The 27152-nt window shown below is 37.3% G+C and overlaps 3 protein-coding genes across 5 annotated transcripts in view; all 3 read right to left on the bottom strand.

Moving 5' to 3' along the window:
• Positions 1-388: 388 nt before the first annotated feature.
• LOC105558999 (waprin-Phi2) lies at positions 389-5026 on the bottom strand. 2 transcript variants are annotated; one of them, XM_012006984.1, is made up of 5 exons: positions 4953-5026; positions 4009-4074; positions 1654-1830; positions 1142-1264; positions 389-714 (listed from the first exon to the last, which is right to left on the bottom strand). In XM_012006984.1, exons 1-4 carry the CDS (start codon positions 4957-4959, stop codon positions 1167-1169), a joined length of 348 nt encoding a protein of 115 aa, XP_011862374.1. In that variant the 5' UTR covers positions 4960-5026; the 3' UTR covers positions 389-714; positions 1142-1166. The 2 variants fall into 2 exon arrangements, with proteins under 2 accessions (XP_011862374.1, XP_011862373.1); XM_012006983.1 differs by lacking the exon at positions 389-714 and having other exon boundaries at positions 904-1264.
• Positions 5027-6139: 1113 nt separating this feature from the next.
• LOC105559001 (WAP four-disulfide core domain protein 2-like) lies at positions 6140-7905 on the bottom strand. Of its 2 annotated transcripts, none has more exons than XM_012006985.1 (3): positions 7807-7905; positions 6836-7101; positions 6140-6693 (listed from the first exon to the last, which is right to left on the bottom strand). In XM_012006985.1, the coding sequence occupies exons 2-3, from the start codon at positions 7065-7067 to the stop codon at positions 6464-6466; spliced, it is 462 nt and encodes a 153-aa protein (XP_011862375.1). In that variant the 5' UTR covers positions 7068-7101; positions 7807-7905; the 3' UTR covers positions 6140-6463. The 2 variants fall into 2 exon arrangements, with proteins under 2 accessions (XP_011862375.1, XP_011862376.1); XM_012006986.1 differs by lacking the exon at positions 7807-7905 and adding an exon at positions 7643-7800.
• Positions 7906-10441: 2536 nt separating this feature from the next.
• Positions 10442-27152, bottom strand: part of LOC105559002 (phosphoinositide 3-kinase adapter protein 1) — a 28324-nt gene continuing 11613 nt past the window's right edge. Inside the window, exons 6-19 of the mRNA XM_012006988.1 lie at positions 18957-19113; positions 18490-18877; positions 17527-17823; positions 17147-17282; positions 16821-17011; positions 15954-16023; positions 15255-15572; positions 15139-15177; positions 14540-14974; positions 14337-14453; positions 13383-13477; positions 12839-13058; positions 11750-12334; positions 10442-11431 (exon numbers count right to left, since the gene is read on the bottom strand). Coding sequence (XP_011862378.1) covers positions 11394-11431; positions 11750-12334; positions 12839-13058; positions 13383-13477; positions 14337-14453; positions 14540-14974; positions 15139-15177; positions 15255-15572; positions 15954-16023; positions 16821-17011; positions 17147-17282; positions 17527-17823; positions 18490-18877; positions 18957-19113 — 3086 coding nt within the window. The 3' untranslated portion in view covers positions 10442-11393. The remainder of the gene's footprint in view (positions 11432-11749; positions 12335-12838; positions 13059-13382; positions 13478-14336; positions 14454-14539; positions 14975-15138; positions 15178-15254; positions 15573-15953; positions 16024-16820; positions 17012-17146; positions 17283-17526; positions 17824-18489; positions 18878-18956; positions 19114-27152) is intronic.

Raw genomic sequence — 27152 nt, 5'->3', positions numbered from 1 at the left:
TTACTTTTAAGAGATCGTTAATAAATACATTCTGGATATTTTTATTCCAAACATGCTATATGTATATATTTTAAATTGCAAGAATTTCATGTTATGTTATGCATATTGAATATTTCATATGTAACGTCGAGAGAAATATTGTATTATGCAGATATTATATATTTAATTTTATAATATAATTATTTCATCTATAATATCGTATGCGTTGTAAAGTAAACGATAAGAAAAATAAAATAAATAATAATAAGATAAAGAAAAGAGGACCGTCGATTAAACACGGCGGGGGTGGTGGAGGGCCTCTACAAGTTGGTCTGTTTTTATCGGATAAAAATTTAATTCAGACTTAAAAGAGAGGCATTATTTTATTTATAACCAGAAAAATGCAAAGTTATAATAAAATATATAGACAGTCAAGTTTATGAAGAAGAATCTACTACAAACTTTGTCGGCAAAAAGAGTACAAGTTTGATACAAAATTTTGCTTTGCGTTACCCACTTGGCAAATTGTGGATATTGGTAGTTCATGCCCACGTTTTCCAATGTCCACAGAGGTCGTATCGTATTCGAGGATCATCTAAAACCCGGCCGTGGCAGCTCTCAGGCTTCTGTCAGCTACGTTGTCGGTTATCGACTAATGTTGACCGCTCGACATCGAGCGTTGCGATTATCGAGACGCGCGTTTAAGTTTGACTTACCTTTCATCTTTTTCCCGTTCTGAGAATTAGAAAGAGATAAAAAGTAAGTTAAGCCGAGATTGTATGTACATTAAAGTTACATTTGACCGAACTTGATCGATTAATTGAGTCGAGGTAGAAGATTGTAAAATATCGCGGGTGTCGCTTGAAGTTAAGCGCCGATTGATCCGAGTTCGACTGAGATCACGCTGAATGAAAGACGCGTGTATTTAGCCTTCGTACGTATTTTATTGCTAAATCAACGCAAATACAGGTGGGTGTCTGACAAATATTTAGACACTTGTCGTATCGCGGTTGACTTTTCCATTGAATCGTCAGAAATATCTTATGACAATTTAACGCGGCATGCAAATGCACGCCGAACGTATCTCTCGTCCGTAGCTCAATCCTTTAATTTCAAAGCATTTTAAACTCGGTGTGCGATCGAGACGAAGAAACTCATTTACCGAAGACGACCGGGAAGTTCGACCTTTAGACGCGCGTGCACTTGTCGCGCCTGGTGATGCGATCGTACTGGCACTTCTCGTACGGGGCGCACCTCACCCCGTTGCAGTAAACGACCTGCTGATCTGCAAAAATACGCGATGGAACGTGATTCGTGGTGATTCGAGACGCTTCGGGAGGCCGACGAGAGTTGCGTTTCTTTAAGCTTATTCTACAATTTTGTGTCCATTGTAGAATAAGCTTAAGACACAGCTGCGTCCGAGCGCGTTTCAACCCTTTGCGGTTGAAATCACTTCTCGCTAATAAGCAGAGATCAAGTATTTTTTTTGGTTTCGCGATCTCCGCTCGGTGGATCAAACGTGAATCGAGGAATCTATTTTTATCTGAAGGCACTTGTTTGAAGGTTGTAAAAACGCGATTCGCTGATTGTAATCGTGACGGGCGGTCCGGCTCGGCGTAAGGACCGCAAAGGGTTGATTCTACGGTAAAAACAGGACGTTGAGTGTGTACGTACTGCTCGAGCCCTTGTACCCGCCGTCGTTGCCAGTGTTGACGGGGCTGGTGTTGGCGCACGATGTGAAGCCACATTTGTTCGGGCAGCACTTTTGATCGTGTGGACACTCTCCGTCACCCATGCACCTGGAGCCGCAATTGGTCACGGTGTTTCTCATCGGGCAGTTGCCGCTTTTGTCTGAGAAATAATCGAGGATGATTGACACTTTGAACGCCGAGATAAACTTGATAAATCTAGTATGTTACTTTATCCGGGAAAGAATGGACAAAAATCTCATTATACATATACGAGTATGTCTCGATCATATAATATCGAATTATATCTTATGAGATTTAATTCTAAAAATCATCAGACCCTCAGAGATTTGACACTTTCCTTGAATGTTCGACGTTATCTATTGAGATCTAATTAAATTTGTAATGAAATGTTCTAAGAAAACATAATTAGATCTCAATAAATAATAACATTCAATAAAAGTGTTAGTCTCTGTTAGGTCTCTGAAAATCTGATAATTTTAGCATTGGATATAAGTAGATATTAAGTACATGATTGAAACATACTTGTATATAATGAGATATTTCCATTTTTTCCCGAGTAACATTTGGTCGCTTCTTTGAATGTCTTGACAAAATTTGTATGCTATTTCTCGAGGGGTAAACCGCTGATCAAAATTAGGTACACCAATGCCTACTAAGGCCCAGTAGGCATTACTTAATTTTATTATCTTGATTTGTCTTATCTTATTTTATCTTTATAATGCCCCAGCAAGGCCTAATGCCCACACTAACGCCCAGAAAATGCCTACACTGAGAAAAATTTTCATCGAATGAACCAATTAATTAGTGTTTCCGATGGGTGATTCTTCCGATTACGGTTTCCGATTAAATTATGGATACATCCGGTGAAATTTATCCGATGAAATGCAGTTACCAATGAAATTTGATTGAAAAACTGATTATATTTTTAATTGGATATGCCCGTTTGTTATTTATATGTAAATAGATTGTCCGATTATATTTAATCGGACATTTTTCTCAGTGTAGTAATATCCAGTAATGCCGCAAATATATACACCAGAATGACCTCGGCGGTTGATCCCTCGCTATTTCTGTAATATCGTGAATACTTAGTAGATTTATTTTTGATCTGATAAATAAGACCGTCACTTGCAAATAGACGGTCCTGTTTACAATAATAGATAAAATATGATTGGATTATATTAGATTACATTAGATTCATGCAATTTCAATGTAAATTAATAAGACACTTATTTATTTCCATCGAAATTGCATGTAATGTAAGGTAATCTGACTATATTCTAATATTATAAACAGCGGGAATCTTTGTGGAAATTTACGCGTATCGTGACGTGGCGCTCAAAATGTTAATAGGAACTTTTCTGCGATTTTTGGATTAATTTGTAGGAGCGACCGTTTCTTCTTAACTTTTACAATTCTCATGATTAATCTTTCGACGCTGTTAACGTCTGTTATATGTATAATTATCATTGGCGTTATAAATAATCTTTCGCTAATTGTTCGTTATGTTATAATTACTTTATTTGCGTCATTAATCCTCCGGTCATCGTTCGGTCGTCTTTAATATTATTTTCAAAATAAGATCTTTTTCTCACATTCTACATGCTCGAAAATTTAATTAAACGAAGAAAATGTTTAGTTCTTTTGATATGAAAAAATAATTGTTTATATCGTGGAAAACTCGCGTTACGAAAAATGACGACTGATGGGTTAAGAAATAATCGCGCTATCTTTCCGCACGCTTTGATTAGATGACGGTATCGCAGGCAAATTGCTAATGGCGTTGCAAATTGACCGCAAGTTGTAGAGTCACAATCGATTCATTTATTTCGTCGACGTGGACGCACGCAAGGATGCTATAATTGAATATTACGTAGCCTTAAGTATCCATTAAGGTTCTCCGTGTCGCACCGTCACTCTCTTTCCTGATACGCAGATATGCGTTTCCTGAGAGAACCAAGTCTAAGCTATGAAATTTTTAAGTCCCCGTTCATAACAGGAGATTTTCAAGAAAAAGAGTACATATAACTTTCCTTGTACGAAGTTCGAATCTTGTTAGGCAAGAAATTCGAGGTGTCGACAGTTCTCCAATGATAAGGTATTGGAAATCTAAGAATTTTCAAGAAATAAGTAATTACATCCAATTGATATCCAAAGATATAAGACACGAAACATTTATATTGCTTTTGTCCTATTCTGCGTTTAAGAGAGAGCGTAAGCAAACAATAAATCGGTTTTCCCAGACTCGTATGCGGGAGCTACGCAAAAATGCAATTGCGCACTCGGTGTTGCGCGTAAACGATAGGTGTTTACTTACAAAACAATTGAGAGAACGTGCCGGCGACCAGCAGGACCAACACTAGCGAGAACACTAATAAGCTTCCTGGAAAGCAAAATCACGCAAACTCTGTGTCAATTCCAGGGAATATGAGAGCATACTCCAATTTGAGCGTCGTCACCTTGAAAGAAAGGCTTTAAAACCGCGAAATATACAGGAATCGATTGCAGTATCGATAACACGTAACTATTGAATATCACGTAATTTTTTGGAACGCACAATTAATTACATAAATGTACAATTATTTTCAAAGTTGACAATTATATTTATGCATTTAATACAAGTGAAAAAATGATTTAGTGCCTCCGTAGCGCAATTACAAATGAGGGCCTGAGCAGAATGTGGCTGTCTTGTACTCTTAAGACAATGTTTTCTCGGGGGAAAAAATGCAAAAAATCTTATTATATGCGTCTCAATCATGTAATATCTTATAATTATATCTCACGAGATCCAATTCTAAAATTCAGCAGATCTTCAGAGATTTGACACTTTTCTTGAATGTTCGAGGTTATCTATTGAGATCTAATTAAATCTAATTAAATGTTCTATTAAGAAATTTTAATTAGATCTCAATAGACATAACATTGAATATTCAATAAAATTGTCTGATCTCTGAAGATTTGATGATTTTAGAATTGGATATATTGCAATAAATATTACATGATTGAGACATACATAATGAAATATTTTCATTTTTTTCCCGGGTTATGTTTTAAATATTTGTCTTAAAGTAACGCACAATAAACTGTCTTGTGACTTAAGAATACAAAACAGCCGTTCTGCTCAGGCCCTAAATCGCCGCCGGAACTGCGAAGCGTCGCGTACTACGACTGAAATTTATGCTAACGATGTTACGCGAAAGTTCGCGTTTACGAGACGCGTCGTCGGTGTAACTTTCAAGGCTGTATAATTTAAATACTTACGGTTCATTATGAGCCGGTCTCGATTACTTGATAAAAAAAACTCCGCGGCGAGATCCCGACGAGGCTTCTAGACGCGCGATGATAAGAGCATCGGCTTTTATAATGTTTTCCACCTCTACTCTAGCATTGAGCGAGTGCACGACGAAAGGAGGATGCGGCATAACGAATAAATCGTGCTCGTCCATAGTGAAAACAGATCTAGTCTTCCCTCGATACCGTTTACTTGAACTCGAGTGCTTTTTCTTTCTTTCTCCGCACGTTGCGTCGTGACGTAAACGATGGAGACATAAGTGGATATTATGCACCGCTAAGTGTCTCAATCACGTAATTGACATTGTAGTTTCGCTTACGTTGCAATAGGAAGTATCTGCGTCCTTCTTAAGATCGAATACCATTGATTGCTGTTGAAGTAGAAGTTACTGTACTAAGGTTTTGTAGCTTCTAATTTTGTACATTTATCTTAATTTATTTCAACACGAGGGTTTTTTTCTTACTTACAATTAGTTAGTATTTAAATGCAGTTAGAATTTAGTTTTATTCTTAGAGAATAACGTAAACTTGAAGAAAATTCGAATATTTTAGATAAGATAAATAATTTTTAAGTTTATAATTAATTTTCGATTGCTGATTGAAAGTGTAATTAATTATAAAACTTCGTCTGATACTATCTCACAATTAATTAAACTGTCTTCACAAATCTCGTTAGTGAATCTTTCAAATCCGTGCTTCATGAACAGCTGTTCGAGAGATTTGTTTATTCGTAGTTAATCAGTCTTTGTTTATTACCTTAAATAGGTATTGATTAATCAAGTAAAATAAATTCAAGGCTGTTACATGGAGTTGACGCGGTGTTCGTTTTGATATTTAATTACCTACTAAAGCAATCATTTAAAAATGAAGGTCAATGCGCAGTTAAATACATCGTGTCGACACATCATACGCCGAGGGCATTTCTGAATCATGTCTGTAGATGCGCCACTGGTAACAGAAGTGCGTTTTCCTTGACGCTGTTTCTTGCGTAACCTTGGCCTTTGATTATACCAATCTGTTTATTAGAATTATCAATTAGAGATTTATTAAATGTCTCTTTCGGGTACTTCAACAGCTTCCTTTTCACAATTTTATTCATCTATTTTGTTAATGAATAAAATTTATCTTGAGATACGGCAGATATAAAATAAAATATATATATACAAGTGATTTTATTAACGTATACGACAGTTTAATAATCTCTGCCAATTTCTTGCAATAAAAATATAATTGCGGGAATTACATTTTTATTACGACACTAAATATATGCTACATGCTACTTTCTTGTCGCGTGTCACGCAAGAATCACAAACGAAAAGATTCTTAATAGATCAGATATAAAATTGAAAACATTTTTTAATGTTAAAATCGCAAAAAATTAAATTATTACTAAAATTAATTTATTATGTCAGTGACGTGATCGTTATATGAGATCAGTGCTAGGTGTATTAGTTATTATAAGTGTAATGGGCGCGTGAAAATCAGGAATTATAGGGGTAGTAGTCGATATAATCGTTTCCGAAGCGCGAGACAATCGGTTCGTCTGGAATTTCATCGGATTTGGGTGCTTCTATTTCCGGCTTCTGACAGGCTAGGGCTCCGCATCTGTTCTTGCAACATTTTAAGTTCCCTTTGCAATCGTTGTCGCTGTTGCAAACTGATGTGCACACCCATCTCCCTGTCGGTACTGACGGGCATGATCCTGGTTTCTCTGCGGAAAGATTATTTTCTTTTATATACTAACTTGCGAATATTACATACGCGGAGAAAAAGAGGTTGCTTTAAAATGTCGAAGTCGGCGGTTCTGTTTTGAACTGACAAATTAGGAGTAACGCGACGTGGAGATTACTCACCTGTCTGGGTAGGTCGCGTCATCGTGACGGGCATGGAGCAGACAGAACCGCCGCATCGGGTGGGACAGCATTTGCCGTTTCCTGCGCAATGTGCGTCAATGTAGCAGGATCGTCCGCAGAACTGCACAGGTAAAGCAGGTGGACACGCGCCTGGTTTGGTCGCGTATCTGGTTTGCGTTCTCGCAATAGTGATCGTCGCCACAAAGACTAGAGATACGACTAGCAACTTCATCCTTTTGCCGGACACTACCGCGCGATATTAGGAGCTACGCATGATCAATATTTCACTTTATATATAATGGGAATAAAGATCGAAAATTTGGATAATTTAATCTACAAATTAGGCAAGCAATAAATTTATAACTTGTTAAATTTTAGTCGAGACAACTTATTTAAAAAGATGTATTAAATTTTAATAATAGCTTACTAACAAAATTTTAATAACGAATTCGAGTGAAAAGAGGATATAAACGACAGCACCTATTGAGAAAAATGCATTAAAACTTTTTATTCTGTTAATATCCTTGGAAGCAATTTTATTAGCAGTAAACAGAATGGTCTATTACACAGCTGATATTTGCGCTTCTATTGTTTAAATGTATATTTTCAGGATGAAATAAACATTTTAATTGCATTTTCCACAATAGCGCCTTTGTTCATTTCCTCTCTCGGCTTTTGTCGAATGTAGAATAATTTTCATTGGTCGAATTTTCGTCATCTCTTTTCCTTCACACTTTCCAATAAATTTGGACAAACAGAATGAAAGGATATTAAATGATTCACGTTAATAGTCAGTTTATACGTAACGCAACACTGAAAGATCGCTCGGCGGCTTATCTTCTTGTATTTATCTCGCCTTCGGCATTCGCGCTTCACTGTTTTATGACAATGCGCCACGAGAAACGTGCGAAACCACGCCCTTCACACAAAACGTGCACTCGAACTATATATACGATTTGTTTAAGTCATACTTTTATACTCGAAGGAGTCTAGCCAGCAGCAAAGGTGACGATTTCAATGGTCTTCTCGTTTTTGCCACTCAACAGAATGGTACCTCCGATTTATATCGTCGCCAGCTTCGTTTTTCCCCCTCCCAAGACGAGCATTAAACATCCTCACCGCTCGCTGCTGCGCGCAACTTTGTAACACCATACGCGATTGCCACAATTTACAAGATAATTATTATTTAATTTACTCCCTAAAAGTCGACCTGTGGTTTATCACTGAAAACGGTGAGTAGTCACTGATTTGCAGTTATACAGGGTGTTCCAGGAAATAAGATCAATATTCTGGGAGGTGATAGTATCGGTCATTTCAAGCGAAAATGTTCATACGAATATACAGGGTGTCTCATTTTAATCAATTTCAAAATTAGATGCAATTATATCGAAATAATGCTTCTCGCGATTGCGCGATGGAGCTGTCTCTATTTTAAAGACTGTTATTTCCTAGTAATATACCAGATACGCCTTCGAATGCGGCCGCTATAATCGGGGAGCGTCGGCGGTGAACCATAACCGCAACTGTAATTAAAGCCCTAATTAATGAGAGCCCCAATTCAGCCGGACGGAAGGTCGCGGTTTCGGTCGAGACTGTTTCCTGCGCGATGAGGTTTCCTTTCTGATGAAGAGTATTATTTGAGAGGATAACGTTACTTTCCTTCTAATTTAATTATTATTACACAGCATGTGGTGCAGTTTTCAATCAAAACTTTTCAAATAAAAATAGTTTCTACTTCTTTTCTTTTTTGATGCCAAGGCATGAATAGCGTTTGATTAAAACAGGAATTTATTGAATCGCGAATCTGCAAATACAAAATCGTATTCGTTTGATTTTAATAATGAAGTAAATTTTAATAATAATAAGAGAGATTCGTTTTTCAGAGAAAGATTCTGCGTCGGCGAAGTAACGTTATCTTCAAAACGCGTATTCTTTTCATCGCAACGTTCACAGTTAAATATCAAAGGTAGCATTGGATATTAGTAAGATTATTATCCGACATTATAATACTTATTGTTAGATATGATTATATAAAGAGAGAACTTAACGAGGATCGTTCTAGCCTCGTATTTACGGTATTGCTGCTGCATTTTTTGAAATGCAATAGAAGTGTAAATCAATGAGGACTAGTTGAGTCACTGATACGTTTCTATATTTCTTTATCACTTCACTAGTACACATACATAAATATAAAATAAAACTGTCGGCGGGCGTAATAAAAAATACACATAGTATCAAATATATTTCACGATTACGCTACTAGTCTTAGAAATTAATGATAAATGCATTCTTGGTACTCAAGCCTCTCCGTACCTGAGAAGAAGTCGAGAAGTCAAAATAGAGAGTATATAATCGATTTAGGGCCGGTTTCTCCAACCCCTTGGTAAGCTAACAATTAGTTAAATTATATGTTTATCTTTATTTAATTTGAAGAAGGAACAAAGACATATATAATTTACCTATTAGTTAATTTACCAGGAGTTTGGAACAACCGGCCCTTAATCCTAATTACTGCTGATTAATTTAACGCTAATATCATTTTTTTTGTGCTATATAAAAATAGTACGACACTCTTGGAAATTGAGATTCGATGCTTGCACGAACGTAACCAGGGGAAGGTAAATCAGGGCAGTGCAAACATGCTCTCTACAAGTCAATCGGTGAATTATCACTGAAAGCGGTGAATATTCGCTGATTCACAGTTATAACGCACTAATTGACTTTCGGAAAGATACATCTGTAATTTGCAAACGTCTGCGATCTAGCAGTTTATTACTGTCTTGTGAACAAGTGGCAAGACAATACGCGATTCGTTACCTTTACACATATTACATGCAGTGTGTGTAATGATAAATAAAGAGGCATATCATAAATTTTTACGTTTCTAATATTAACGAACGACACTTTGTAGTGCGAAGTAAAAAGTTTGTTTACGCCCCTGATTACTTAAATCATCTTTCTTTTATAGCACATTTCTCACGCGCGGGACTCAAGGAAGCTCGCTTTATTGTATAGTTTACGATCTCGGTTTGAGTCATGCATCGGAAATTAATAGACGCAATTGATTCTGCGATATTTTAATCTGTGCACAGAGAGTAATCGAGTTAACATTACTACCTTGCGCGGATAATATCGGATATGGGCGGACTCGGATATATTTTGGAGTATCTGCGATTTGTCGCTGTATATTATAGAAATAGAAGATTGATTTCACCGCTCTCTAAAAGTCAATCGGTGGATTATCACCGAAAACGGTGAATAGTCACTGATTTACAGTGTGAATCACAGTAGTAAACTTATAACCAGGGTTGGGAAGTGACTCGTTAATTGTAACGAAGTTACAGTTACAGCTACTTTTCTTTGGTAGCTCTAACTTAACTCAGTTACATTTTCTCGATAACTAATAACTAATTTAACAGCTACCTTAATAGTTACTTTATATATATTTTAAACCTCTACAGGCCGCATCAGGCCTTTGCGGATAAACGCCTTTACCGACGCTTTACAATTCAAATGCAGATTTGATCTTTTTATTTTCGTTGCAAGCAAGTAACTGCAAAGTAACGATTCGTTACTTTTTGAGTAACTGCAACTGTAACGCGTTACTTTTCGGATATACGTGTTTAGCGAAAAAAACCTGTAACTGTAACTAGATACTTTTATAAAGTAATTTTCCCAACTCTGCTTATAACTGTATATCAGTGATGATTCGCTGTTTTCAGTGATAATCCACTGATTGATTTTTAGAGAGCATGGCAATAGTGATAGCCATTGCCTCGGCCCTTAACATTATTCTTCTACGTAGATTATAGATAGATACGTTTTGCCACATACAATTATCGAGTATGACGAAAGTACTTGTATAAATTTTACCGATTAAATTAATATTATTAATATTGCGATATTTAAGTCGTGATTTTTCATGCATAAAAGGCACGGTGTATAATTTGCGTAAGAATTTGTCACTGAAAAGCGTATATTTTATATACGCTTTGCTTTCTGGCTTTCGCTTTTTTAGTCGTGACAGATAAAAATTCGTTGAAAATAGATTTGACAAAGCAATCTATGATTATCCATTTGAGTATGTAACCGTATTTCTATTATGCTTTATATCTATTCTCTATTTTAATTATGATATTCTTTCATGTTGATTATTATTACATTACATTATAATTGAAATGTATAGTTTTTTAATTCGTTGTTTCTCACAAGAATCACAAAAAATTGTGCGTTACATATTATAGCACTGAGGAAATCGATAGAATTCATATTCTAACAAGTGATTTGATTAGTCTATACGTCGATGTGTGACATAAATAGCTCAGCTTTTCAAACGCTTTGAAGATAAAATCGCTAAATAAGGACTCTCCTGTCGCAGTTACATCCACATGAATCACTGACATCTTTTTCAATCACGATTCATCAGAAATTCCCGTAATCTTGTTTTCTTGATCTTTGAGCGGAGAGGAAATAATTCCTTAAGAACTGCATCTCGAAACTTGTTGCGGTGGGTCAGTGATTTATCTTGCATTGTACTTCACGTATCGAGATTTAATGCTTATGCAAATTTGTAAATCGTAGATCGAACGCAACTACCTGTTTAACAAAATAGGCCTTAATTAATGTCAATGGTGACAATTGTGCTAACGCTAGAATCATTGACTTTTTATTAACTTTTATTGTATGAGTTTTACTTTAATATAAACTCCGCGATTTATTCCGTTCGCGTAACAAGAATGAAACAAGAGAGATTTGAAAGAAAAGCGGAAAATAGGAGAATGTCGCCGTAACATCTTCGCACACATACTTTTATTGACTTGATCTTTAACATAACGATTATCTCTGCTTTTGCGTTTACAAAAGTCGCACGTTCATTGTCTACTACGTAAAATTATACAGTGTGAAAGGTTGTACCTCGCGGTGGCACGGGTGGTGCAGGTAACTTCTTTGGTACAGCACCGAAAGCCTTGGCAGCGTCGTGAACCGTATTAACAGCAAGGTTCATGTATTCCGGCATTCTAGTCTCGGTGGCCTCATTTGTGTTCTTCGAAATGTCCGCCGAGTCCGCCGGCGTGTATTTCTCATCGCGTATTGTCCCGGCGGTCTCTTCGCCTTGAACAACGAGCGCAGAGTCGACCTCGTCAACGGCAGGTTGAGCGAGCGGCGGTTTCGCCGCCGCGGCGTCGGCACACGCCTCGATGGTACCGGCAAGGTGTTCTTCCGCGACTTCCCGATCCGCGCGAACGAAATCGGTGGACGTCGATTCGTTGCAGTCTGGGATGCACATTCCTGGCGGCGCGATTGGAGCGGAATTCGATGTCACCGGTTCGACATTCGTGTAGTTGTTGTCGCCAGTATGTTTCGTCCCTTCGGTTTCCTCCTGGCGTTTGTCCGGTGAGACGACGACGACGGTGTTCTGGACGAAGTCGTGATACTTCGGATGTTCGCACGACGAGCTCGGCGTGTCTGATTCCCTCGGAGAACCGTCCGCTTTAAATGCTGCGAAAATAGAATTGCGGATTATTTATTCTTGAGACACTAGACTTGTACACTAATTGTGAATATATTCTAGTGTGACGATCGTGGTGCAATGAGATGTGCGTTGCTTTAATGAGCCAAAAATCCGAGTTCAAATCCGACCAAACATCGTCGGTTTTTTATTGTCACATTTCGGAAGGCAATACCCAGATAACCAAATGCTATGAGTTGACTGACATGTTGCCAAAAACAACTAATTCTAACAAACTCGAAACAGGGAGAATTAAAATTATGTCATTAAGTTGAAGTGATATAAATTCTGATTCCAATAACGACAGATTGTTTGCAGCGTTTGATCTAAATGATTAAGCAGTGATTAATAAATGTTAGAGTCAAATTAACTGAACTATGCCTGATATTTTTTGATAATTTTTAAATATTTTTTGAATTGCTATATTGCTCGGAATAGTTTGAGACGATGCCTGGAGTAATTAGAAATGAGATTGATCGATTCGATTAATTTACCATGGACGGGTAAACCCGACGGTGGGAACGCAATGTAATACTCGTTATCGTCGGCCCTGGACGGTAACTGTGCTTGTCGGAGATCGAGATCACGCGTGATAGAGAGACCCGGTGATGGGGAATACCCGGACGCCGGTGAATACCTGCCTGTGAACGGTTTAGGCGCAGGTGGTATTTCGTAGGACGTCATGCCAGGTTTTTCATCCCTGACATTTTGGAGCTAAAAGTAAATTATAGATCGAACTTACTAACACAGAAACGTTGCCATTTTTTTCAATACATAATTTCTGCAGAGATTATATTTTTTCGTCAGATATAAAATTCATACGTTCGACGATTGAATATTATTTTTAATACTTCAATTAACATAACAATATTTTAATTAGCATAACTTTTCAAAGTGAAGGAAACTCGGTTTTTGGGTTGAACTGAAAATTAAAATTTTGGACAATTGTGATTGTCATTTCTTTGATTTACTTTGCCGATTGATAATTATTTCGCTGGGTTTATTACTTCTGTATATAATTTGTGATATCGTACGTACTCTTCTGTCTTCGGAATCGGAATGGGTTCCACTGTCGCCCAAGCTCGCACCGCTGCAACCGCTGACGGTGCTCATTCTACCAGACGACGATGAACCTAAGGAATTTCGTAGACTTTTATAAATGCAACAAATAGAATGTCCAATAATGCAACAGTATAATAAAAGTAGAAAAATTGTTAAACAACGCTAACTGGCCAATTCTAATTAAATAAATTGCTTCTTTTTCGACAATTTTCAATTCGACAACAATTCGAAGTCGAATTGGTGAGACGCCCCGCCTAGAGTGTAGGAAAGGCCAGGTTTAAACCCTGGCTGAGGTAATATTTTTCGCAATAAATTTCTTTAGTTAGAATTTGCCAGGTAGCGCCGTTTAACAATTTTTCTACATTGGTTAATAAAGTACTGGCGTCAAATAATTCTTTAAGTACAATTAAAGTTCTAAAAGAGTATTTAAAAGATCTTCAAAATGTATTCAATTTCTCAATCTTTTTCTGAGTGTTTTGTAAGGCCTTGACAATGAGTATATCTAACTCTATACGATTGGCTAGGGACAAAATTCATATCTGCTTATATCTGAGTGTGATATACTCGTTAAAGTCCCCTATTATGAGTTAGGCCCCTAATATGAGATAACGGAGTTTCTGCTAAATTAACAGGCATCATCTGTTGGTTTCACCTCGAATTTATTGCCCTTGGAGTGAAATCTGTTTAGTAGAAAATTGATCGTTAGATCGTGTAATTGTTGCGAAAAAAGACTTGCAATTGAATTTGGACGTCGAAAACCTACTATCTCACATTAGAATCCTATCTCATAATAGAGGACGTTCCTCGACATTTTTTTCCCGGGCCGCTTCAGAACTCTTGGGCCTTGAAAGATCTTAACGATATTCTGAATTATTATATAATTACATAATTATTATATTATTAGAATATAATCTTATTAGATTTACTTACTAGAAACACTACGAAGACTTAAACTGCTGATAGGCCGGCGCTCAGCTAATCCGCTATTAATACTTTCCGACTTGCTCGTAGAGGAATCGGTGGCAGCGGCAACAGATTCTTTCGTATCTGTAACCAACGTCAGTCGAAAAATTCATCAGTCGTTCGACAGTCAAGCTAAAATGATTCTAGAGTTATTGCGAAAGTGCACTCACCTTTCTTCCCTTTGGAGAAGAATTTTCGTATCTTGTCGAAGGGCGTCGGGGTCTTCATCTCTTCTTTCATCCTTTTTTGTATTCTGTCGTATTCCTCCCGCATTGCCGTAAGTTGCCGCTGCTTATCCTTGAAACTTTGCTGAACGTCGTTTCGCTTCTGCCAATTTTCAACGAGCCTCTCTACCTCGGATATCGTGAAGACGTTGTTTTTGAAATCGTTTATTATCTCCAGGAGCTCGTCCTGGGGGCCTGACGGTTCTCTGGACTTAGTACTGCTATTGGACGACGTTCTGCCATAGGGATGATTCTGACACATTTTCTGCCCGCAATTATCCTCTCGCGTTACCGAGGAACTTTGATGATATTCCTGACGAGTAGGTGTGTTCGTTCGGGACGGTGGTAGATTCGTTGTAGCCATTGCGGGTGCTTTTGAACCTTTAATTACGATTCGTGTTGGAAATATTTGTCAGGCGTACATTTGTTTTTGCAAGTAATCAGATAACATTGAAGTGAAAAAACGCTGTTATAATTTTGTATAGAATTATCGAATTCTTTCATCAATTCCACAAGAATAAGCTATACATTTATTAAATACTTGCCGATCACGTTATGGTGAAGAGAATTCGTAGTAAAAGAATCTGCGAATTATACGATATAGTTATTATACACATAATAACTGTCCGTGAAATTGTGCATGACAGTTCAGGATATTTACCGGCGGCATGCATTTTCATGTAACCCTGGAAGGACGTATCCAGTCCGTTTGACGTGACCGAGGTCGTGGGTGTGGGTGGCAGCTGGTTATTAATTACTGGCGTAGGCGTTGGCACGATCGAGTAATTTGCGGCTAAGGTGTTTGTGGTCGTACCAGAGGCGTTCGCTGTTTGCACACTTGGGATCAGAATCGTTACCGGTCTTGCGATCGGTGGCACCAAGTAAGCCTCGCTCAAGGGTCTTGGTCGGCAATAATCTTCCTTTTCGTTGCTGGCTTCGTTCGCGATCGTCGACGAGATGTCCGTGATCGAATTCGTTCCTAAATACATACTCGTATTATCCCTAAATTCCTCTTAAAATTAATGAGAATTATGTTATAATAAATTTCTTATTCAACGGAGTGCTACATAAATACAGGATGGTCCGTTACTTTTCGGATAGTGTTATTGAAAGTTTTACTCGAGGTAAAAAGACCCTATCAAGTTTTCAATTTGCAAATTTGGAAACAAAGTCTCGTATAAAACAATTTTATTTCTGACATTTTTAATTTCTTTTTCAATGTAAAATTATCATCTTTTTATTTGTGCTAAATAATTTTGTTGTGTATTACACATTTTCATGTCAATTGTAATCATTTTCCGAATTTTAAGAGAGTTGTTATGTTTTCGTAATATTGTTGTAGCCGTATATACTTTAGTACCTGTTGATCGGTTACTCGATTGACTCATAACTTTGAGGTAGCTATACATGTTGGTGAACTCGTTCATTTGCTGAAGTTTCGCCCATCGGAATCCAAATTGACGACCGAAACATGCAACGTAGAGTTAATTTATTAGTTCGTCGATCATTTATGGTTCGATGAGCATTAAATTGAATGGTATGCGACTTCGTGCAATGCTTTCCACGAGATATTTTTGCTCCAAGATAAACGAAGGAAGTTCTTGAAAAGCAAGACTTGAAAAATAAGAAAAATATTCTTATTTAATATATTATAATAAAGTTTACCACTCACTCATCTCTTTATTTAATCCTCAATAGACATGTAAGAATTCGTCGAATTCCCACTATTGTAATGAGACAAATACTTGCATCTTTCGAGATTAAATGAAGAAATAGACGAGAAGAGTAATTCTTTCATTTTGATACATGTAGAGGAAAGTCTCCTGTTATAAGATAGGCTATTAATAAAAGATAGCGAGCTTTCAGCATCTATTTTACGTATCTACTTTGCAACAGTTACACGCGCGATCTAACAACGAATCTTTCCACCAAACAGATTTTACTCCAAGGATAATAAATTGATGACGAAGTTAACGGATGATGCTTATTAATTTAGCAGAAACCTCACTGTCTCGTATTAGGAGCGTATCTCATAATAGGGAGGGACTCTCCTTTATTAATTAAGTAAAATTTTTATTTTCTTCCTTGAAGTCCGCGCCTTATTTTTGGCAAGTTTGTAAAATGAACACGCGTATAATGGATGCCTTGAGAAAAGAATAAAATATCGCGGTAGTACCGATTGTGCTCAATTATTTGCGATGTCGGTCTAAAGGCGAGGTTTTTGTACCATGTAGCCCCGCAATTGATGGGCTAGTCTCGCGTGTCCGGCTTGGTCGGCGAGATCGGCCGGTGTCAGCTCGGAAACGTTTTTCAAGTCGCACGCCTGATCGCCACCAGGGCATTCCAATAATTGCCACGCCAGTTTCTCCAGGCCGAATCGCGCGGCGAAATGCAGCAATGTCGGATTCTCCTCTGAACCTGAAACGAATCCGAAGATTAAATCATGATCTATAAAAAATAGCAGTCTCCCAACAAGTTTGCATTTGCTCGGCAATTCTTATTCTCTCCAACATTGTGACATATCCCAATGCTGTGAAACTAGAAGCTACTTACTCAGATAATTTTTGTGAGAAGACACCATACCGCTCGGGGTGGACAAAAGATTGAAATGAGGAGGGATATTCTTCTGAATTGCATGCACCATCCAATTGTCCAACTGATCTCGGTCAGTAGAACTAAAGCCGAAAGTCTGTAATAAATAGAAAATTATAAATAGAACGCAATAATGAATTAAATATCTAACGATTATGTTGATCGTTTATAACGAAGATGATAAAATGATCGAGTTAAATTGTCTGTTTTTTTTTTTTTTTAATAAAATAGTCGACAGTGAAGGGTATAAACTAAAATAGTCGAGTTTAGATTATCATGAAAGCCTATTATTGTAGTATTAAATTAAAGTGATTCTTGTAGAGAATTTCTAATTAAATTACCTGGCACATAAATTCCAAAGGATTATCGTGCGCTCTGAGAATTTGATCTAATTCCCTGAGTCTGCTTTCGCATTTGACTTGTCTAACTCCGAGCGAACATCCATTCTTGGTTATTCTCACGCCGACCAGCATGGAGACTTCGAGACATCTTTCTGGTATTGAAAACTGCAGCGCGTAAGGGTTTCTTCTTTTCACGTTGCTTATGTCGATCGCATCCCCGCAACGATCGACAATCACAGAGACGTTGTCCCTAGGACTCAGCGGATCGTTTAGCAAAACGATTATCCTATTCTGCCCCTGCAAACACAGTGCATATATTTGTTTACTTCGAGTCTTTGTAGTATCGTCGAATTTTCAATTATCATTTTTAATTCGTTGACTCTCTTTAAAATTTTATAAAATTCTTTTAGTATTTGGAGAATGGAAAATATAGTATTCCAGCGTTTTTCGTATGAATTTTATCAGCATAATATTTTATTATTATTAATAATAATAAATTAATAATAATAAAAAATTAATATTATTATTAATAATAAAAATATATAGGATGTCTTTCCAACCTTATTACTCGAACGTTATTAACAACAGACGTTTTTATTAATATGAAGTCAAGGGGTAAACCGCTGAGGGCATTGTGGTGTACAGATTTACGGCGTTACTGGGCATTACTAGGCATTTTTGGGGTATTAGTTTAGGCATTAGGTCTTGCTGGAGTAGTATAAAGATAAATGAAATAAGGTAATAAGATAAAGCAATGCCCACTGGGAATTAGTAGGCATTGGTGTACATAATTTTGGTCAGCGGTTTACTCCTCGTATGAAGCCAATAGATCTTAAAAGGGCTGGATAGTTTTTTGAATTTTTTAGATTAGACATTTTTTTTTGCATTTCCTGCAATGTTGAAGTTTGTCCTGAAGTATTTGATACGAATTTTCTTTTACAACCATATGACAATTACACTTACCAACTTGACCTTCTTCGGGTGCACGGAGAATGCAGTTTTATCGCTTCTGAGAGCTGGCGGTGGCGTAGTGCCTAGAATGGCGACCGCCGCGCCCAGCAACTCACTCACAAACGTCTCGTTCTGGTCCTTGACGAAGAATTTCCTCCACTGGTCGTAGGAGACCAGGCTGGACCTATGACTGTCGTTGATGTGACTGTCATGGACGCCCAGCATCATCGCCAGTACCTTCTCGGCGACCAGGTGGCTGGTCAGATGGACGGTATGCTCCGGACTGGTCCGGACGCGTTCCAGTAATATAGGGCACACGATGACGATCTGGAGACGAGAAGATCGGATCTCCTCTTCCGTTTTCGGCGCTATCGGCTCTTCGATCGCGATGTGACGTACTCTGCGTCGGAGATGTTATCGATTGAAATTTTTTATTTCGAAATTGTGCCACGACCAAGATACTTCGCTTTATTATTTACCTGAACGGTGGTCGTCCTTGCTGACGGCTGATTTGCTCGAAACATCCGGTGAGATAGTCAACCCATAGATTAGAAGCCTCGCTTTCCTTGCTAGAGATCAAGACGACATCGTCCACTGCGTGTCCGTCCCTTGATAAGACCGTAGCCGAATGCGACCCTGAAACAAGCAATTGAAACATCAAATTAATTGACTTGAGTATCTGTCAAGATTGCTTCTCATATGTGGACGTAAAAAAAGTTCACCAAGAGCATTAAATAGAAATGCAAATGGCAAAACATATCTTTCTGGAAACAGGAGTGGATTGTGGATAGTTTCATTGATAAATAACCGCGTTAAAATAGTATTTCGATTTAATTACGATTTAACTATTTCGCTAACTTTAGTTAACATTCATTTACACGGCAGACCAGCTACTGATTCTGGGTTTCTTCCCGTTGCGTTGGTTTGCTGCCCTACCTGACCGCCCTTTAATTTGCAAAATGTTTCCTGTATATGTGTCACAAGCAACCTTGATTTAGCTTTGTCGTGACGCACGGGGAGTGCATTTAATTTCGTTTGACGCACATCACAGAGCACGCGACGCGGTTGTAATATGTTTGATGAAATAATGCCGCGAATAACGCGGGCCCTACCTCCTGCCACACGCGAGAACAATGGCTGTAAAATGATGAAACAGTTCTGTAAAATTCTAACGCGGAATCAGCGTGCCGGTGCAGCCGGTGACTCGAATCAATTCAACGAGTTTAACGTGATATTGTTGATGCATAATGCGGACGCGCAGAGTACGCGTGACCATTTCGTTCCAATTGAGTCCGTAAGTGACAACCTGATAATCATTTATTTCACTTTTACATGTCATTTTTACATTTAATATTAACATTTTTATAAGAAACTTATATATATCTTGAGATTTCAATAGTTTGAAGAAATTTTTCAGAAATTATTTTAAGGTTCTTTAAAGCAAAATTGATTCTAGATCGAATGAAGAAAAGCACTTTCATTGTTTTCGATTTGCACATTCTTATATTTTATACAATGAGAAGGTCGTTTGCCAATAAAACATTTTATAACAGTGGTGGATAAAAAAGAAAGAGTTCTGTGATCTTTATTCTATTAACGGGAGGGACAACTTTTACTTCCGGTACGTGAGGCGCGTGGCCTCCGTTTTCGGTGTTTCCGGTTTTAAATTGGATTCATTACTCGTGACGCCAAGTTAAACCTGCTCAAAGTAAACTTCGTGTATATCACATAGTCCCTACATAATCCCTGCATAGAGTTTTAATTACTTAACTGACGGCGTTAATGTTACTTCCTTCAACATTCTTCGCACGCGACGCGCGTCCTTCTGCCTTATTTACCGACATTCATAACACTATTTGTTAATTCTTTTACTAGAAATTGCAGAAATTTTAGTATTTTTATCACATCCTGATCGTAGCGAAAAATAAGATCATCTGAAATTTATCCTTCAAGTTTGTTATGTTACTCGAATATCATATTTTATTGTATACAGAATATTTATCATAATTATGTTTTACATTATCATTTTCTATTAAAATTATTATATTATAAACTGTTTCGTGGATTTTAACTTTAACTGTCACTGGTGGCCGCCAACCACGACGAGTAACCGCGGCGATGATATCGCGCGAAATACAGTCGGTTTATAATGCACGTGGGTCGTGGGTCGCTCCTGAATGATGATAATTGCTGCAAAAAGATCAACGCACTCGAAGAGACGCACGTCAGATTATGCCAAGACGCAACATATGTACGCGCGTTCGCACTTCGCATTCTCGAGAGCACACGTTCTCTCGCTTCGACTTACGTGTTGTCGCGGAAAGATCTAAAAACTTCGGCCGGTCTCGTCTTCGCGGTCGAGGGCTGGCGCAGGTATCGACCATCCTCTCTTGCGAACGCATCCGATTCGAGAGAAAAATCGTTGGAGAACGAGGCACCGACCCCCCGTTTCTCGTCTGAATGATAGTCCAAATTTTTATCTTCTGTTTATTCGCGATCGCGGTTGAGCGTCACTGGTTGTACGACTCTCGCGCGCTTTAATAACATTGCTTTGTTGGCCAGAACAAGATCTTTGCCTTTTCTCGAGGACGACTTTTAACCGTGGACGGCCCACGGATGTCGAAGTACGACTGCTCGAAGGCACTCGCGGGAGGAAATCGTACCGTTTATTTCGAGGCCCCACCCCGCGTACATTGTTTTCACATTCGGCTTCGGCAAGACGAATTAGGCGATGCCCATAATTTTTCCTGCACACACGATGAATGCTAAGTTCCGAGTTCCCCGTCCGAATCGTCCGTCTCGTCAAACAATGACGGTATTATACAACCGTAGGCCAAATATGCGCGATAGACTGAATTAAATCTTCACTTTGTTTCGCCAATGTAATCCGTTTGCATTGTATTTGTATAATTTTGAATGTAATTTATTGATTGCGTTATATTTGTAATCATTTATAGAGGGAATATTTCAAGTTATGGTGATATTATATTTTTTCTAATTCACTTTACAAACAATCTGTTTTGGCGAAGACAATTTTACGGATATTTTTATTGTTATTTTCAATTTTATTCATATCATATCATACATAACAATTATGTAGAATAATTCTGAGTAAAAAGTCTTTTAGCAAAGAAATAGAGATGTCGAAATTAACACATATACATTTGTTGCTATTAATTATATTAATATGTTTAGAGTTGAGATATAAAATTTACAACTTTCTTGAAGCAAAAGTTTCAATAATGAAACAGTGATAAGTAAATTCGATTTTTATTTAGGAGATTTTAAATAATAATTTACAATGCCTTTTATGCGAATGTTACATTAGAAGGAAAATTAATAAATAAATTACGTTATCGTAATTTTAAGTGGCTAAGGTTCGAATAAAGTAATTTTCGAACAAAGAATTGACAGAAAGTCCGCATAAATCTGATACTACCTCAATCTCATCTGTATTCGACTCACATGCGGCTGGCTTTGCATTTCATTAACATACTACGTATCCTGCATTGGATGCATCGGGATGCGATAGCTGACGCCTTTATAAAGAATTTGTGAAAGATGCAAATGAGTGCGCGGCGTGAGGAAACAACATTCTACATTTTTATTGTTATAAACTTTTTAAATTATGCAATATACGTGAAATGTATACGTACAGTGTTCCATTGATTTGATTTTTATTTATTTGCAACAACCGGATTGGTCTTTGGTAACCGAATTGGGGAAAAAAACAGTTTTCTACAAAAGATCGGTTTATTATGCTCTTTACCTTAAATCAAGCATTTAACTTCAGCATTGCGGCTATGTGGATAATTACCGAAGTATTCGGCGCTCCGTCTGGCATAGTAATCCTCCGCTTTTATTTTCATTTTCACGCTGCTACTACGATCTGTGCACTCATCCGCTCCATCCGTGCATCTCAAATCACTAAAAAGAAGTATTGTCCGTGTTTGCAATAAACGGTCACTCAATACACAATTGATACATCAAGACTCTCTTCCGTTGAGAATGTCAATCAAAATCGGTATTGATATCATGTAATAGTATATAACAATAATAATGTTGAATTTTAGTATATAAACAACACCTTTCAATATAACATACTACTTTTTAATGGAAACGCGAGAGAGACGTAACTCCTTAGCACTTAAATTCATCGATATTATCCTGGATTTAGTTGAGAGATTAAAAAGAAAATAAACACACGGGAGTCGACGAGTGTAAAGCCGATCTCTAGCGTGAGACGCGATGGAACTGAGCGGATATTCGAATATTTCTCGGGGATGAACCGACCATCGCGGCATTCGGGCCCGGCGCAGGCGCGCCGCTGAGACGGCGCATCGCTCCTAGCGAGAGATTTTCTGGATCCACGTGGTGTTCCGTTGATCATTATCTTGTCGACGGAATCGGTAAAAAGCCTTCTATAACTGTAAAACCGTGACTTTTGTAATTATCGCGCAGTTAATTGAGACTTCTTAAAAAAGTTTCAACCAAAAATCACATTTTTCAGCTGTTTCTTATATTCTACTTAAAATTTATACAAAGGGCTATGTTACTGACACTCCTTGACAGTTTAAAATTGAAATCTTTCAACAATTAAAATGCAAAGTGACGATTATTCCGAGCAGAAAGGACAATTTAAACTCTCCAAGTAATATTCACCCGCGAATGGCTTTCAGCGCTTTTATCGCCTATCTATTCTGGATCTCATAGTTTCCTAAATGCGGAGACGTAAAACAGGAGCCCCATTCACAGATGAATCGAAATTCCTCTGGCATAACGCGGCTTTTAAAGAACGCCAGTCATACAGGATCTTTTATTTCCGCTGCCATTTACCCTAAATCGCTTCTAATCAATTAATCATATTTTATATATTGACTTTTTGTTGCAATAGAAGCAAGTATTTTTATCTGAAAAAAAATAGAGAAGTATTTTTATTCGCTACAACTCATTCCAGTTATCTTTAACCCATTCTTTCTGTTATTTTTCTTGCAACCGAGCGCATGCCTGAAAATCTATATTAATTCTCATCTGTGAGTTACATATAAAGAATATTTTTAAAGTATTCTACATGTATCTTTAGGTGAAAGAGCAAAATGTGAAAGAAACAAATACAGCTGCACGGGGGGGGGGGGGAATTTTCTCTTAAACTTTATCCTGAAAACCAGGTAATCGTGGGGCAACATGGCATTTTGAAGAATTTTATGAGGGTTTTTTGAAATTTTACCATACATTTTACTAGTAAATGTATTTACTAGTAAAATGTATGGTAAAATTTCAGAAAATTCCCATAAAGTTCTCCAAAATGCCACGTTGTCCCACGATTACATGATTTTCGGGGTAAATTTTAAAAGAAAATTCTCTCCGATATTTCGCATTAATTCGTTTGTTTTTAGTAACACACATCACATACGTCGCGCATGTGATACAGAAATTAGGCTGCTTCAATTAATCAGATCAGAAGAGGAGACTGAGTCACTTGGTCCCCCGGACGAGGGAATAATAATCGTCTTGAGGTTCACGAGAGCAGCTCCTCGTATCTTATACTCGAGGCTATCTCTATCATACATGCGTATCTTGTTGGATACGGTCCATTGATATGTCGAGGCTAGAACGGACAATATTTTCATTCTAAATCTGATGAAGGGAAGTGAACTCTCTCTTATCCAATCTGTGGTTATCGGGGATAATTGACATTTGTAAGGAGGGGGAAAAAAATTCAGATTAGCAAGTACGATAGCCCAATTTGTACCCGTCAAAGGGACAACGAAAATGACATTTCTATTTAGCCAGAAAATCGGGATATCTAATACTTTTTAATTGACTATTCGTGAGTTAGCGAGCGTTCAATCCACCAACTCTAGAAATAACAATGTGAAGTAACGAATACCGAGGATATTTCTGTCGCTGGAAACGTGACGGATATTGCGGGAATGCAAAGCGGGTAAGAAATCGTACGCCAACGCAGAGCGGTGCACATAACGGTTGCATTCGGGGCATATGTGCTGTTTATAAATTTCTCGGAGGGACAGAAGAGATGATAAGTCGGCGGCGTTTATAGGTTCTCCGCTTTCTCGGAAATCTCGACTGACAAGAGAATCATTAGCCGTTACGGGGAATAATGACCGATAAAAGTTTTTCGTTGGCATGTAATTTGTAGCTTATCACGCGGGGTGTTTCAGATCAGTCGGGCCACTTTTTACCTTTTGCTCCTGGGTTTTTTGACTTGAAAGTTTTCTTTACCAGAAGTATCGAGGATGATTTTCAAATTAGAAATGATGAAAATTAAGCAGAAGAGCTTAGGTTTTGCTGAAAGAATCAGTAATGAACATGTACATGCATCAGGTTAATAAATTAATAGAATAGTTGAAAAGAGAAGAGTCGAATTTGTGGTGATGAATAATAAGCCATTCTTCTTCGGATTCTGTTGCATCATTGTTTTGGAACACGGTCAAGTCTATTGAAAGATTAAATCTCTGTAAGCTTACTAGAACTCCTAACTAGATATCCGCTCTCGAAAATCCTATAAGCCAGGTATATCCGGCGCCAGAATGATTCAGACGTATCTTGTTTTTGTAGACAATTCCTTCGGGTTTATCATCGCACACGCAGAACATTATTATAGTAGTTACAAAAATATAAATACTGTACTTTGGAAGAACTAAAAAAAATAATGTTTTTGTCCCCGAAAGTTCTTCAAGTAATTTTTTGGAACTTGGAGATTATCCGTCTCTCTCGACGTTTTCATCAAGGCAAAGTTGACGCTAAATTAGTCAAAGAACTCATGAATACAGAGTGTCTTTAAGGAAGAAATTTAATTGTGGAAGTAATTTTAAGGTCTTGATTTTCTTTCTTTCTTTTTTTACTTGGAACGTAAGAAGCCTCTCAGACGAGTATGATCCGTAGACATAACCGTCATGCCACGAGATGCGCTATGAAATTTTTTCTTAAAGCAAATAGTGTCCCCTTTTATCTAACGGAACGTTAAATATATTCCATCCATATTTTCTCTCGGTCCTATACTTTCAACGACGTGGTAGAAAATCGTCGCAGATGATTAATCTCGAAAAGTCTCGATGAAATATTCCTAATTATCCGAGTGTATTTAACTTTTAATTACTTACGCGAGAATCCTCGAGAATCCTGACGCTCACAATACCCGGGAAAAAAATGAAAATACATCATTATGTACGTCTCAATCATGTAATATCTACTTATATCCAATGCTAAAATTATCAGATTTTCAGAGATCTAACACTTTTATTGAATGTTATTATTTATTGAGATCTAATCATGTTCTCTTAGGATATTGAATTATAGATTTAGTTAGATCTCAATAGATAACGTCGAACATTCAAGGAAAGTGTCAAATCTTTGAGGATTGATGATCTTTAGAATTTAGAAAAAACATATATAATAAGATTTTTCCCGTTTTTTCCAGGGTAGTTTAATGTCACTTATATTAATTTTTTGTAGATACAATACGTTTCCTCTTATGTAGTGCAGTGTGCTCGATAAAATAAGGTTTAAAGCTAAACGAAACTGAGTAATTAAAGGTTAAATATCGTGTCTGTGTTAAAATACAAAAGTATAATAAAACTCGAGTAAAATTTTGTTTCAATTGTTAGTAAAAGCAAAGGGAACTAAATAATAAAAGAGAAAATGTGTGATATTTTATCATCGCGGAAAGCCGTATTTAAAATGTTACAAAATACAATACGCTATTGTATTATCTTGTTTCTTCTTTAATCTTTCATTTAATGTTCAATAAGACGAAGAGATTCTTTAGGAGTTCTTCACTTTAACATGTTTTCATATATCTACTTTTTAACGGATTACGAATCTGTGAAGGAAGAAGTGTCGCGAAACCGCTTACCATTATTGGGTGGATTATTAAAGTGCACACGCAAGTTATGTTATCGATCTTGAAAAACAACCTTATTTACGAAGCGGTAGCTCAGATTTATAGATCCTGTCATCCGGGAAATATGACGCGTAAAAGTTTTCCGTGAATTTTTACTTCATACTTGCGCATCGTTCTAAGACAAAAATTTTCTATAAAACTGAAACTTAATTAAATTAACACTGAGTTAGTTTAAGTTAAGCATGATTAACGAATTCTTTGTTTTAATTATAGATAAAACTATTTCCTTATCTTGTAAGGATATAAACACAGTATATTTTAAATCAATATCTACCTGCAATACCCAGCAAACACCAAAGTAACAGTTACATAACATCAATATAAATGTAATATAACACGCATGTTACAACATGTTATATTACATTTATGTATTTTGATGTAACTATTACTTTGGCGTTTGCTGGGTAATAATATTTTCAATCTGATTCTCGTTTCAATTAGTAAAAGCTTATAAAGAACATACGAACGAGAGTCTGAGAGAAGACACATTTTACAAATACTAAGATGGTATCTAATTCGACGACAATGCAGTTCAGTCGATTCGGACGATCCGCGGGATCGATAAGCGTGTGAGAATTATCGAAGAGAGACGGACGCGACTTTTGGTTCGCTGGATAAATCGTAGTTATACCGGACATCGCGTATTGACCAATCAAAGCTCGTTTATGTACTTGATGGTCGTTCCAACTCCGATCGCGCTTCTCGAATTCCTTTTCGAGCATGAATCTAAATTGACGTTTCGAGTCGAGCG

The sequence above is a fragment of the Vollenhovia emeryi genome, unplaced genomic scaffold, assembly GCF_000949405.1.
Source record: "Vollenhovia emeryi isolate VEMERY1.0 unplaced genomic scaffold, V.emery_V1.0 DF939295.1, whole genome shotgun sequence".
NCBI classification, from domain to species: Eukaryota; Metazoa; Arthropoda; class Insecta; order Hymenoptera; family Formicidae; genus Vollenhovia; species Vollenhovia emeryi.
This window is presented reverse-complemented; position numbering and strand designations above follow the sequence as displayed.

Bases quoted from the DNA above. Each gene is read 5' to 3' on its own strand.
- LOC105559001 (XM_012006985.1), bottom strand. From the start codon at position 7,067: ATGAAGTTGCTAGTCGTATCTCTAGTCTTTGTGGCGACGATCACTATT. The intron at 6,694-6,835 runs GTGAGTAATCTC...ATCTTTCCGCAG, and splicing joins GACGCGACCTACCCAGACAG to AGAAACCAGGATCATGCCCG.
- LOC105558999 (XM_012006984.1), bottom strand. The intron at 1,831-4,008 runs GTAAGTAAACAC...ATTATTTCTCAG, and splicing joins CACGTTCTCTCAATTGTTTT to ACAAAAGCGGCAACTGCCCG. The intron at 1,265-1,653 runs GTACGTACACAC...GTATTTTTGCAG, and splicing joins CGGGTACAAGGGCTCGAGCA to ATCAGCAGGTCGTTTACTGC.